Source organism: Peromyscus leucopus, chromosome 14 (assembly GCF_004664715.2).
Source record: "Peromyscus leucopus breed LL Stock chromosome 14, UCI_PerLeu_2.1, whole genome shotgun sequence".
NCBI lineage: Eukaryota > Metazoa > Chordata > Mammalia > Rodentia > Cricetidae > Peromyscus > Peromyscus leucopus.
The window spans coordinates 85,091,715-85,105,371 of record NC_051075.1 but is presented as its reverse complement, the minus strand read 5'-3'; the positions used below and the strand labels follow the sequence as shown (position 1 = coordinate 85,105,371).

Below are 13,657 nucleotides of genomic sequence, written 5' to 3'. Positions count from 1 at the left end.
GTTTCTTACTAAAACTGGGCTAAATAAGCAAAGCTACTAAATTTAACCTACAGTCCAACATCAAAGCTAAGTTAAAAAAAAGATTCAGAGAACAGCTCAAGTTTTGTCAAAGGAGAGTCTTTGTTCGGGGTTATTATTTCTATAGTAGAACTGATTTCCATCAATTCGTTTTTGGTTTTTGTTTGTTTGTTTCCGAGACAGGGTTTCTCTGTGTAGCTTTGCGCCTAGAACTCAATTTGGAGACCAGGCTGGCCTTGAACTCACAGAGATCCGCCTGCCTCTGCCTCCCGAGTGCTGGGATTAAAGGCGTGAGCCACCATTGCCCAGCGATTTCCATCAATTTTTAAGGTTAGAGTCTTACCATGTTGTCCTGGCTGGCCTGGAACTCATTATATAGTTCAGGCTAGCCTCAAACTCATAAAAATCCACTTGTCTCTGCCTCCCAAGTGCTAGGAATAAAGGAGTGAGCCATCATGCTCAGTTAATATAAACAAGCAAAATGGTTTAAAGAAATATTAAGTAAATCAGAGTATAATAGTACATAGCCTAAATTAGGATGGTAGTGTGGGAGTGGCTGTACTTTTGGAAATACCTCATCTAGTTAAGCCTCCTGTTACATGGATAACAATATGATGGAGCCCGTAAGAAGCAGTTCATTTGTTACCAGGCCAATGCCTTGAGATTCAGCTGGTGCTTTAATCAGCTCAGGCTGGTATAATACAATCCACAGCTTAAGAACAACAATTTAGTTTTCACTATTTGGAAGGAGCCTGGCCCCAGCGTCTTGTGGGTTGCAGACCATCAGGTGGTGGTTGTACTTCACATGGGGGACAGCCAAGCAAAGGATAGAAGATCTCTAAGTTTTACTTGTCAGAGTGGCACTCTCACGACCTCAACTAACTATAATGTCCCAAAGGCTGCTTGGAATAATATCACATCGAGGGACAGAGTCCCAGCATCTGAACTTAGATCTGGGGGCCCCAAAAACTCATTCCACAACAGCTAGGAACTTGTAGTTTTGGCCCACAGCAAAAAAATGAGGATTGTTACTGTTTCCTGGATACCAGTATATCTACTTATCAACAGGGTGCAGAACATTTAGGACATTTTGTAAATCCATACTCTGATATTACTTCTCTGAGGCAGGTTTTCTAAAGAAAGCCACAAGGAACGCTCCAGTTCTTATCTGGTCTTCATTCACTGTGGTGAACTGGGTGGGGCCAGGGTTTGAGGAGAGACTGCATCTGTAAATATAAGGCGCACTTCTGAGCTAAGATCTAGCGAATTGGGATGTGTGTGGAAGCAGATTACTGTAGCACCTGCAACTCTTAAAATGGAGTAGGCAACATTGTAATTCTTTATTCCAGTTGCTTTGTTTTACAGCAATGCTTTGTCATCAGCCCAAATACAAGAACAAGGAAACGGTAGTCAAGTACAGCACCAGAGACTTCCTCTCTCACCCTAGCAACATGTCAGCCTCAGGCACCAGACAAAAACACCCAAAGCTACGTGTAGGGTTCACATCAGTGAAAGTGGAGGACTTTAAGCCTAGTGTGTATGCTGTTCGTTCCCAAGGCTCCTATTAGGGTTCACTTCTAGGTCCCTGGCATCTTGACTTCACGTCTTTGGAGAGAAGCTGGGGGGCCGGCTCAGGAGCATTTGACAAAGTGCTTTGAACAGCTAGATGTGAATTCCACTTGCCTAGAAGCTTACGCTAAAACCACGAGTAGGGCTGACCCACATGCAGCCGGGCTTTCCTTTGCCCGGACAACCTTGTGAGACCTCTAGGAGCGAGAAGCGCGCCAAGAACACGGGCTCTAAGGCGCACTCGTTGCCACCCTAGAAGACGGTCACTGCTCTGCACCAGCACCCAACCAGAAAGACAACAAATAAAAATGGAAGCTCCTGCTCTGTGGGAACACAGGCCTCGCGTTCGGACCCGAGGCCCCAGCGAGCTAGGTGAGCAAAGAAAGCAGGGCGAAGGGGCTATTCCCCAAGTCAGCTTGCTTCATTCAAACCCGGAGGACAGCAGACCCCGCCTCCCTTCGCCGCCGCCTGCTCAATCGCCGCGCGCTCCGGGTGTGTGCTCGCCCCGCGGGGAGCGGCTTTCAGCTGAGGAGGCGGTGGCAGAGGCGGTCCGGGCAGCCCCGTTCGGCCGATAGGCCCAGGCAAACAACACCCATTTCCCCCTCCCCAGCGCTGGGTTCAACTCCCACTCGGCCCCGGCCACGCCCTGCTGCCACCGCCCCCTCGGGCAGCTCTAGGCTCTGCAGCCAGGCCGCGCTCGGGGGCGGGAGGAAGGCGGCGCCTCGCTGGGTTCTCGGCCAGAAACTACAAGACCCGAAAGCCTTTGCGGCAGAGGCCCGCCCGCCTCCGCCCACGACTCGGGGCGCGTCAGCGGCATCATCCAATGAAAGCCGAGCCAGGGAAAAAGGGCGCCCGGGTCCGGATGCGCCTTAGGAAAGCCATGCTCACGCCGCGGGGGCAGCCGGCAGTCCATCCAGCGAGCCGTGCCGCGGGGAGCCTGCGCTTCCCCGCGCTCGCCCCGCTCTCCTCCCTTGAGCCTAGCCCCGTGTCTTTCTTCCGCGGCCCCTGGCAAGATGCTATGGTGCACTTTTGAGTGGAGGGCGCCGGGAACTGAGTAGGGGGCGGGATATCCTGAGACAACAAGTTTGGCTGTATGGAGGGCCTGCCGGTAGCACGCCGCAGCTAGCTCGCCGGGAGAGCACGCGCCACGGGCCGAGGAGGCAGAAGCAGAGCGGCGGCGAGCACCGGCCGGGCAAAGGGGAGGAGAGGGGGCGGCCCCAGCGCCCCGGCCCCGGCAGGTCGGCGGCCAATCCGCTGGGGGAAGGGGTGGAGAGTCGGCGGCGCCGGCGGAGGCAGGCCGAGGGGGGTGGGGAGTCGCCGCGCTCGCACCGCCCTGGCTCCGCCCCCGGCCCGCGCCGCCGCCCGCGCCGCACGCCGCCGCTGTCAATCAAGGGCGAGTCAGCCGGGCTCGGGCGGAGAGAGGAGCTGCTACGCCACAGCCCAGCGGCGGCCATTCGCGGAAAAAGAGGCAGAGCCTGTGCCAGCTACAGCCTCCTCCGAGCCACCCCGGGCGGGCGGGACCGGCCTCTCCTCCCGCCTCGCCCCCACCCCCACCCACCTCTATCCCAGTGTCTCTGTGAGGGTTTGTCCTGTTAATGCGGGATGAGCGGTACGTATTCTCCACCCCCCTCGGTCTCCTTCACCGCCTCCCTCCGTCCCTCCCTCCCCAGACCCTGCTCGCTTCCCCCTCCCCCGGGGCCGCCGAGATGCTGGAAGGGGAGGAGGAGAGGGCGGGAGGGAACCAGGGGGAGGGAAGGAGGGCTGTGTTTTGTCTTAATGTCTGAGCTAGAACAACCTCCTTCTGGGTGTTGCTCTGGAGCCTATGGGTCGGGTTTCAAACCACGTTTTGTGAGCGCCCCCTCCTCCCTTCCCCTCCTTCTCCCCCACCCCTGCCGGTGTGCACGGATCGCGGGTTTATGGAGATTAATGTTCAGAAGGAGGGAGGGGGGAGAAGGGAGGAGAACGAATAATAATAATCCTAATAACCTGTTGTCGTGTGTGTTGGGGGGGTTGTTGCAGATCAGAAGAAGGAGGAGGAGGAGGAGGCGGCGGCGGCAGCGGCGATGGCTGCAGAAGGAGGGAAAACCTCTGAGCCAGAGAATAACAATAAAAAACCCAAAACCTCAGGCTCCCAGGTAAAAGCAAACGTTAAAAAAATAATAATAATCATTCAACACGAAGCCTTAGGGAAGACAGGGAGTTATGCCCTCTCAATACCCAGAAGTAAAGAACAGAACAAAAATGTTTAGCTACTCAAAGCATCTTTCTGAGTGAGAAACTTAAATTGTAAATTCATAAAGATGTCCCATAGTTGAGGCTATAGCGGTGTTTAGCATTACACCAGGAATTGAGACTGCTAGAAAACAGTGTCTATTTTCCCAAGGGCATTTTGAGTTTAGAAGAATAACACTTTAAGAAAGTTTACCAGAAATTTCCTTTTTTTATTTAAACTTTATGTAACAAGACTTGCCTCCTTATTCATATAGCTTCTACCTGCCTTTATTCATATTTCCCCTTTAATTCTGCTGCCTATTGAGTGTGTTCTGATACTTAGAGCTCTCAAAATAAATAACCCCCTCCCACTACTGTCTTCCACTAAATCCGCCCACTTTTTTCCCCCTCCCTCTCCTTTCCCCTCCCATTTTGGGTAGGACTCTCAGCCCTCTCCTCTGGCTTTACTGGCAGCTACTTGCAGCAAAATAGGGACCCCCGGTGAAAATCAAGCAACTGGACAGCAGCAGATTATTATAGACCCAAGCCAAGGACTGGTACAACTTCAGAGTCAACCACAGCAGCTGGAACTGGTGACCACACAGCTTGCTGGCAACGCTTGGCAACTTGTTGCCTCCACGCCTCCTGCTTCAAAAGAAAATAACGTTTCTCAGCCAGCTTCTAGTTCATCTAGTTCTTCCAGCAGTAATAACGGGAGTTCCTCTCCTACAAAAACGAAATCAGGTAACTCTTCCACTCCTAATCAGTTCCAAGTCATACAAGTACAGAATCCAAGTGGTAGTGTACAGTACCAAGTGATCCCCCAACTTCAGACGGTGGAAGGTCAGCAGATTCAAATCAATCCAACTAGTAGTTCATCTCTACAGGATTTGCAGGGTCAAATTCAGCTCATTTCTGCAGGTAATAATCAAGCTATCCTCACGGCTGCTAACAGGACAGCTTCTGGTAATATTCTTGCTCAAAACCTGGCAAATCAGACAGTTCCAGTACAAATTAGACCTGGTGTTTCAATACCATTGCAATTGCAGACCCTTCCTGGTACTCAGGCTCAGGTTGTAACAACCCTACCAATTAACATTGGAGGAGTGACTTTAGCTTTGCCGGTGATAAATAACGTGACTGCCGGAGGAGGGACTGGACAGGTTGGCCAGCCTACGACTACTACTGATAGTGGGACTTCCAATGGGAATCAGTTAGCGTCTACGCCTACCACCACCACCGCTTCTGCCAGTACTATGCCTGAGTCGCCCTCTTCCTCCACTACCTGCACAACCACTGCGTCGACCTCTCTAACAAGCAGTGACACGTTAGTGAGTTCAGCAGATACAGGCCAGTATGCAAGCACGTCAGCCAGTAGTTCTGAACGCACCATTGAAGAGTCGCAAACACCTGCTGCTGCCGAGTCTGAAGCCCAGAGCTCCAGTCAGCTGCAGCCCAATGGGATACAGAATGCACAGGATCAATCAAATTCTCTTCAGCAAGTGCAGATTGTAGGCCAGCCTATCCTGCAGCAGATCCAGATCCAGCAGCCTCAGCAGCAGATTATTCAAGCTATCCCACCACAGTCATTTCAGCTCCAGTCAGGGCAGACAATTCAGACCATCCAGCAGCAGCCTTTGCAGAACGTTCAACTTCAAGCTGTAAACCCGACTCAGGTGCTTATCAGGGCTCCAACTTTAACACCTTCAGGGCAAATCAGCTGGCAAACGGTCCAGGTTCAGAATATTCAGAGTCTTTCAAATTTACAAGTTCAGAATGCTGGGTTGTCTCAGCAGCTGACCATCACCCCCGTGTCTTCAAGTGGTGGCACGACTCTTGCTCAGATCGCGCCTGTGGCCGTCGCTGGCGCCCCGATAACTTTGAACACTGCCCAGCTTGCATCAGTGCCTAACCTCCAGACAGTGAGCGTTGCCAACCTGGGTGCTGCGGGCGTTCAAGTTCAGGGAGTTCCAGTAACAATCACTAGTGTTGCAGGTAAGCAGCATCTTTTCTTTTTGATCTATTGTCAGCAGGGCTTAGTGACAGTTACCGCTCCAGGTTCACTTTCAGATTTGATACACCTGCGAGGTACACAAACTGGAGAGGAGTCAAAACTGAACCATCACACTAGCAGCCATGTTTAGTTACCAGTGTGATCTCTTCATTTCTGTAGCTTTTAGCATTCAGTTTTGTGTGTTGAATTTGTTAAATAGTTTAAATTATTTCATAAAGCATCATTTTTCTGATTAGAGCCATAATTATAGAGATCATATTTGAGTACACTTGAACTCTTCCGGAAGAGGAGCTCATCTCTTCTTGATGGAAAGTTGACTTAACTTGAATTGGTATATGGTTGTGACTGTGTTGTTGAAATGTTAATTCTGTGTAATTTTTTTTTAATTAGGCCTCATTTTTCAGCATTTTTTTTGACGTATTTTTGCTTTAGTGTATAGAGTAGTTATAAACTAGATACTGTTGTAGTTAAGATAGAAATTTAAGTTACAAATTGTTTTATCAAGTTGTATGTCTTTTTTTTCTGCTATACTCGGGATTAGCTCAGGATTGTGACTTTAATGGTATTCGATGTATAAAATTTAAGGAAAAGCCTTGTGGTCCTTATTAAAACATGTTTTAAATTATTTAAATGTGTCTAGTGTGAGATTGGTGAAAAACAATTAAAAACTAGGTAGTAAAATGTCATTAACTTGAACAAATTGTGGCCATCTTGTTTTTAAACCAACTATAAAAACAGTTTCTATTTCTTATGCATATAGTTAGGTACATCTGAAGTACTTAAAAACCTAGTTCCGTTAAGTAGTGTAATCTTTTTGGGGAGCAGTCTTATGGTACCAAAAGTCTTACTGTGCTTAGATGTCATTGATTCTGAGTTGGTGGAAACTGGCTTTGATTTTAGTACCTTTGATCTTTTCAGATTTTGTCAAAAAAAAATTTGTGTTTTGGTGTTTTAAGATTGAATTATGCTTGTCCTTCTTGAATGACCTTTTGTGAAACGAGGTGCAGAAAAATTAAGAGGGAGTTCTTCTTCCACAGTTAACAACTCAAGCCGATGTATACTTAAAAGTTATCCATACAGAGCCTACCCGTTCAGGAGAACCTAATTTGTTTTCATCTTTTGCCTCTTGACCAGCACTATCCAGTAGAACTTGGTGTGATGTTTGAATGCTGTGTGTGTCCTGTCCAGTGCTATCCATTAGTTCTACACATTGATTGAGCACATAAAACATGGTGAAAATAGTATGACTGAGGAAGTGAACTTCAAGTTTTATTTAAGTAACCACATTTAGCTAGTGCTCTTGTATTGACAGTGTATATTGTCAGTATTTTGAGTGTAATTCTTCACCTAAAGGTTTCAGTACCCAAGTATGTAAGTGATGGTTCAGTTTCCAGTCCTTACTCTGTGTAGTTGCTGATCATTCTAAACATAAACTGGAGTATTTCAGTACAGTGTCTGGTTTTGGTGTCTTGAATAATAGTTTGCATTGTCAAAGCAGAAATTATTTCATTTGTATTTCATCTTGCCTGTTAAACATTAGTGAGTTGTGGTTAATAGCATCGAGTAATTTATAAACTGGGTTTTTAGATTTAGAAATGGCCAGTTCTTCTGCTCTCTCATTAATATCTTGCAATCTAGAAGTTCCCTCTTACTAAGTGTGAAGATAGTTCAGTATTCTGACCCCCTCAACTCCAACTCCTGGAATGGTGCATAATAAATAATGGAAGATCCAGCGTTTAGGGGTAAAATTTGGGGGCAGAGCTAGAATCAAGGGTCAAATCAACAGTGAGTCAGAAGGCAGAATTGGGAGCAGGTGGTGCTAAGCCAGTTCATATGTGCTCGAGTGTGTTTTACTGGCAAATATACCATTTTAGGCCCTCCCCCCCACATACCCCAGCGACTACTATGTGCCAAACGCTCCCGCTAGATATGTCTATTCCTATAATTTTCATGGGCAGATTTTTTTCTTTTTTTTTTTTTTTTTTTTCTTTTTTTTGTTTTTGTTTTTGTTGTTTTTCGAGACAGGGTTTCTCTGTGTAGCTTTGCGCCTTTCCTGGAACTCACTTGGTAGCCCAGGCTGGCCTCGAACTCACAAAGATCCGCCTGCCTCTGCCTCCCGAGTGCTGGGATTAAAGGCGTGCGCCACCACCGCCCGGCTAGTTTTTTTTTCTTAGAGTTTACGTATTTTAGGAGATCTGCTTAAGTGTATAAGGAAAACTGAAGTCTACACATGAAGAATTTCCTCCCTGCTGAAAGCCAACAATTTAAAATTTTGTTGATACTTTAAAGAGATGACTATAGTATAAAGAGCAGAAATAGACCCTGGTTTCTACAAGTTAAGTGTGGTTAATTTAGGCTTAGCTGTTGGCAGTTTTAGGCTATTAGCTAGCAAACTGGAGAGTATTCTTTGAAGGTTTGGAACATGGGAGCAGTGCCCTACAGTGGTTACATTGAATCTAATGAAATTGCTTTGTTTTCATTAATTTATTTTTACATTTAAAATACACTAGAAGCAGAACACTAAATACTTTCTTAAGAAGAGGAAGAACACCTGCCTACATCATCTTTGTAAATGAGCCCTAGTTTAGAGTTAATACTTTGGGTTGCCATTTTCTGTTACATCACATTTTCCTTCAGAATGGTGGTGTTGAATTTATGGAAAATATTTACTGTTAATATTCACAGGTTTAAAAAAATGTTATTTTACTTTTAATTGATATATAATTCATGTACATAATTGTGGAATACAATGTGAAATTTCAATACACTACACAGTGTGTAATAAGATCAGAGTACTTAACATCATTACCTCAGACATTGGCCATTTCTTTGTCTTGGGAACATTCAAAATTCTGCCTGCTACTCAATTACTGTCAACCACTACTATCCCACTGTGCTGTAGTTGGGTATTAGATGATAGGTCTGTCTAAATAACTGTACCCACTTTCCTTCTCCCCAACCTTTCGCTCATCCTGGTAACGGTCTGGTCTCCACTTTGACTTTACTCTTTTAGACAGGATTTCACACAGTGCAGGGTGGCCTTCAAGCTCACTAGGTAGCTAAGCAGGCCTTGAACTAACCCTTCTAATTCTGCCAGTGCTGGGATTACAGATATGCACCACCATGCCTGATTTATAGGGTGCTAGGAATAATCATGTATGCTAGACAAGCACTCTGCCAGCTGAGCTACATTCCAGGACCCCTCCACCTATAAGTTAGAATATGCTCATGACAAATATCAGAGCTTGGAAAAATTGTTAGTTACCTTTGACAGAGTAATGGCTAGCTCAAGAACAAGGCTTAACATTTCTTAGGGTCCAGGATCATTTTACCTTCTTAGGGAGTGGAGGGGGTCTGTATGATAGGACAGAAGAGGAAGAATCACACAAGGCAAATCGAATTCAGATTTTGAAGGTGGAGAGCTTCACAGTTTTATGAAATGACAAGCTTTTTTCCTTGGTAATACATTCAGAAAAATTGCTTTCTTTGCTCTGCTCTTGTCTGAAAATCCTGATTTCTAGGCTAAGCATTTAATTAGTTAGGAGTGTAGTTATAAGTAGAGCCTTGAACCCAATATATACTTTGTTTTCTTGTTGGGAAGAAGAATTTTTGAGCCATGTTAGGTGGTTTGCACCTTTAATCCCAATAGGGGTGGTAGAGGCAGGCAGAGCTCTTGAAATCTGTTTTAACTAAGTAAAAATAGAAGTTTTGCCAGTATTCTCACAATGCTCTCTGGTCTTCAGGAGTTACATCTTTTTTATGTATGAGAGCTAATGGGTACTATTGGTTTCTACTTCAGTAATTAACCTGGACTGGTCCACACTATCATGCTGTAGGCCTTTTGCTTGATTAAGTAATTATTTTTCAGTTTCAGCAGAAACTAAATTTTTATGCTAGTTTTCCCATAAAGGAGGTTGAGACTTGATAAGATGTTGCTGACAATTCAAGAACTTGTCTCTTACATAATTCCTTTGTTTTTTATAGGGAATTAAAGTCTAAAAACCTGGGGATATAATATGAAGCCAGGAATGGAAAGGCCAGTTCTTAATGACTGTTTAAAAATGGGAACCAAAGAATATAAAGCTTACATTTAATTTAAAAGTCCAAATTTAACTTAGTCGAATTAACTTTTTAACATCTACCTTTTCTTCTGAGTTACTTAAAGTAGAAAATTGCCTGAGGCTTAATACAGATACTCTTCTTCTTTGTTGTATATGCTCTGTGGGTTTGGATTTTCATTTTGGGCATCTTAGAACCATACCTGTATATATTACCCGCACTCTTGTGCTTGGTTATTTCCTTTTCATATGAGTCAGTTATTCTGTTACTTTTTCACTAAAATCTTCTAATACTCAATAAATAGATTGAACTTCATTATAAGGCACTTAAGTTTAGGCTCTGAACTACCTACCAGTTTGACTCTAGCTTTCCGAAACTTTTTTTTTTTTTTTTTTTTTTTTTTTTAAATAGAAGATAAAAAAGTACTCCATGTAAAGTCACATTAGTTTTTAAAGGACATCTGTGCTGGCTTGCTTTAGGTCATCTTGACACAGGGTAGAGTCATTTGAGAGGAGAGAACCTCAATTGAGATAATGCGTCCATAAGATTGGGCTGCAGGCAGGCCTGTAGGGCACTTTTTAGTGAGTGATTGATGTGGGGAGGGCCCAGCTCCTTATAGGTACCTGCCCCGCTTCCCACCTCTGGCTGGTGGTCCTGGGTTCTAAAAGAAAACAAGCTGAGCAAGCCAGTAAGCAGCACTCCTCCAGGGCCTCTGCATCACTTCCTGCCTTGGCTTTTTTCAATGGAGTGTAACTCAAGATATGTAAAGCCAAATACCTCTTTCCTCTCCAAGTTGTTTTTGGTCATGGTGTTTCATTACAGCAATAGTAACCCTAACTAAGACACCATCTCTAGGGAGGGATTGAAGGACACAGGAGCAAAGAAGAACACTTCTCTTCTCCTTTTCAAATTTTATTTTATTTTTTGTTTGTTTGTATTTTAGATGACAGGGCCTCCCTGTGTAAGTCAGGCTGGCCCCATGCTCACTTTAAGCCCAGGTAGTCTTGAGTTTCTGATCCGACTTTCAGGAGCACTGAGATTCAAGTGCTCCTGGCTGATTTTCAGTTTCTAATTTAGAGAGTATGTAAGAAATACTTAAGGAATATTGGAACAAGCATTAAGACAGATTGAAGAGAAAATAGAAAAGGAAGCTTGATCAAGAAGGAAGCTAGGGAAGATGCCATGGGTAAATCTTCCAGAAGTAACAGATTTACCAGGTGATAGCTTTTTAGTTGGAGGAGATCTTGGAGATTATAGCTTACAGTTGTGACCTTTCCATATTGCTGTGAAAGTCTATTTTTAAAGGTATTTTATTTTACTGTTTTAAGTGAAGATAGAAATGTGGGTCATGTTCTCCAGTGTTCCATTAAGTACTTGGGGATGACTCATTAAGGATTGACAATAAAGGGGGGAACCTGATCTTGGACCATACACATGTCCTTTTCTGGTCGGGGATGTACATGATGTGTGCCATTTTTACTGCTGAGTGAATGAGCAAGTTGTGTCAAAGGAACCTTTATTTGGCAAGATGAAAGCTTAATGAAATTGGAGTTACTAAGGTAACTTACAATATACTCAGGCTTTCTCTCCCACCCTCATTCCTTAGCCCTCTTTAGAAGTGAGAAGGCGAGTTCAGAAAGGTTGGATTACATGTGTCTTGTGGCAGAGTACATCATTTTGATGCTATTTGTTTTCCCACTGTATTTCTAGCTTATTCAAATCTTTTATTAGCATGTGAGAAAATAAAACGGAAGTTAGGACTTAGTGAACTAGAATTATCTTGTTTGTCTTCTCACAGATAGCCTGTCCCTATGTCACCTGGATATTCAGTGCTGGCATGTTAAATGTAAGATTCTTGAAAGATACAGCTCTTCAGGTCTGTTACTGAACTTAAGGTAGGACCTAGGTAGTGGTATTTTTCTCTTCTTGGAAGACTAAGTTCAAGACACACTAAGTGTGTCTCATGTTGATAATCTCAGAACTCTAGATGAGGCTTGGGTAGGAGGACTGAGTTGGAGGCTAGTCTAGCCTACATAATTAATTTCACCCCACTGTGGACTACATGGAGACCCTATCTCAAAAAAAAAAGAAGAAATAAAAAGTTTGTATCTAATAATATTAGTAAGTTCTATGTATGATCCTCAGGCCAAGACATTTATCTTTTCTGAAACAATAGGGAGAAATGGATTCTTTTTTTAAAAAGATTTATATATTTATTATGTATACAGATTTATTATGCATACAGTGTTCTGTTTGCATGTATTCCTGCATGCCAGAAGAGGGCAACAGATCTAATTACTGATGGTTGTGAGCCACCATGTGATTGCTGGGAATTGAACTCAGGCCCTCTGGAAGAGCTGCTGGGGCTCTTAACCTCTGAGCCATCTTGTGTGCACGTGCTAAAATGGGTTAAAAAGAAAATGGCAAAAGGACCTTGTTGTGTAGCTCTGGCTGGCCTTGAACTCACTAGAAAGCCCAGGCTGACTTCATCTTCTACCACTGCCTTCCTGAACTAGGAATCCCTGGATGTGTACATCAGATATACAAGTGATATAAAAATATAATATAATATAAAAGTAATACTTTAAAAAAGGAAAAAAAGTAATACTTGTGGAAGAAGAAAGCAAGCATTTATTGTAGCTAATGTGTTAGGTGCTGAGTTTGTAGTCATAATATTAAACCACAGAATATCATTTTATGGGTAGATATTGTGTCTATCCCACCAACTACCTCACTGAGTTTTAGTTAACTTTAGGAACAGATACATAAGGCCACTGAGGAAGTCTATCTTGTCTTTATATTACACAGTTTTCCTTAAACAGTCCATGTTTCTCTTGCTGTGATGTAAAGCCTTACCAATGTTGAAGGTATTTTTCAAACCTGATGTTATTAGTATGAGTTTCTGCTTTGCTAACATTCTTAAGTGTCATGCTGCTTTGCTTTCATTCTTAGTCCTGTGCCCTTGTCTCTCACAGAGGTCTCAAGTGGCCACCCCAGTTTACAGTTTGAGCATACTATGGAGTTAACATCAGTGGTGTCCTTTTGTCTTTATTTTGTTTTATGAGTGTGGAGATAGTGTCTAGGCTGTCCTGCCACTGGCTTTGTAGTGTAGGTGATATAAAACTTTAATATTACAGTTTTGTTTATGAAGCAGGAGCATAGCATATGTGGAAACCAGAGGACAGTTTGTAGGAGTCATTTCTCTCCTCCTATCATATGGTTCGTAGGAATAGAACTTGGGTTATTGGGCTTGGTGGCAAACACCTTTACTCGCTTAGCTGTTGCCAGCCCTGGCCTTAAGTTCTTGATCTTCCTGCCCCACCTCAAGGTTTTTTTTTTTTTTTTTTTTGAAGGAGAACTGACTTTATTCTTCCAAACTATGAAAATACAAGTAATGAAATAACATGACTACCATGGATTGACTTAACAATGTCTTGACTTTACAGTGGTAAAAATGGTAGAGTGTTTCAATGTTCTCATGCCCACTCTGGCGGACTAAGGAAGGCAGCACATATTCAGCAGGACTCAGTCTTTGAACTTATATTTTGATTGAACTGTAGGTAATCATGTTCAGTGGGATATTCTTTTTTTTTTTTTTTTTGTGATACATATTTTTTTATTTTACAATACCATTCAGTTCTACATATCAGCCATGGGTTCCCCTATTCTCCCCCCTCCCACACCCTCCCCTTACCCCCAGCCCACCCTCCATTCCCACCTCCTCCAGGACAAGTCCTCCCCCGAGGACTGTGATCATCTTGGTAGACTCAGTCCAGGGAGGTCCAG

General features: G+C 43.9%; 1 protein-coding gene across 1 annotated transcript in view; it reads left to right on the top strand.

Moving 5' to 3' along the window:
- Nucleotides 1–2,987: 2,987 nt before the first annotated feature.
- The window catches only part of Sp4 (Sp4 transcription factor), a 68,587-nt gene continuing 57,917 nt past the window's right edge, over nucleotides 2,988–13,657 (top strand). Inside the window, exons 1-3 of the mRNA XM_028880930.2 lie at nucleotides 2,988–3,196; nucleotides 3,607–3,722; nucleotides 4,239–5,793. Coding sequence (XP_028736763.1) covers nucleotides 3,190–3,196; nucleotides 3,607–3,722; nucleotides 4,239–5,793 — 1,678 coding nt within the window. The 5' untranslated portion in view covers nucleotides 2,988–3,189. The remainder of the gene's footprint in view (nucleotides 3,197–3,606; nucleotides 3,723–4,238; nucleotides 5,794–13,657) is intronic.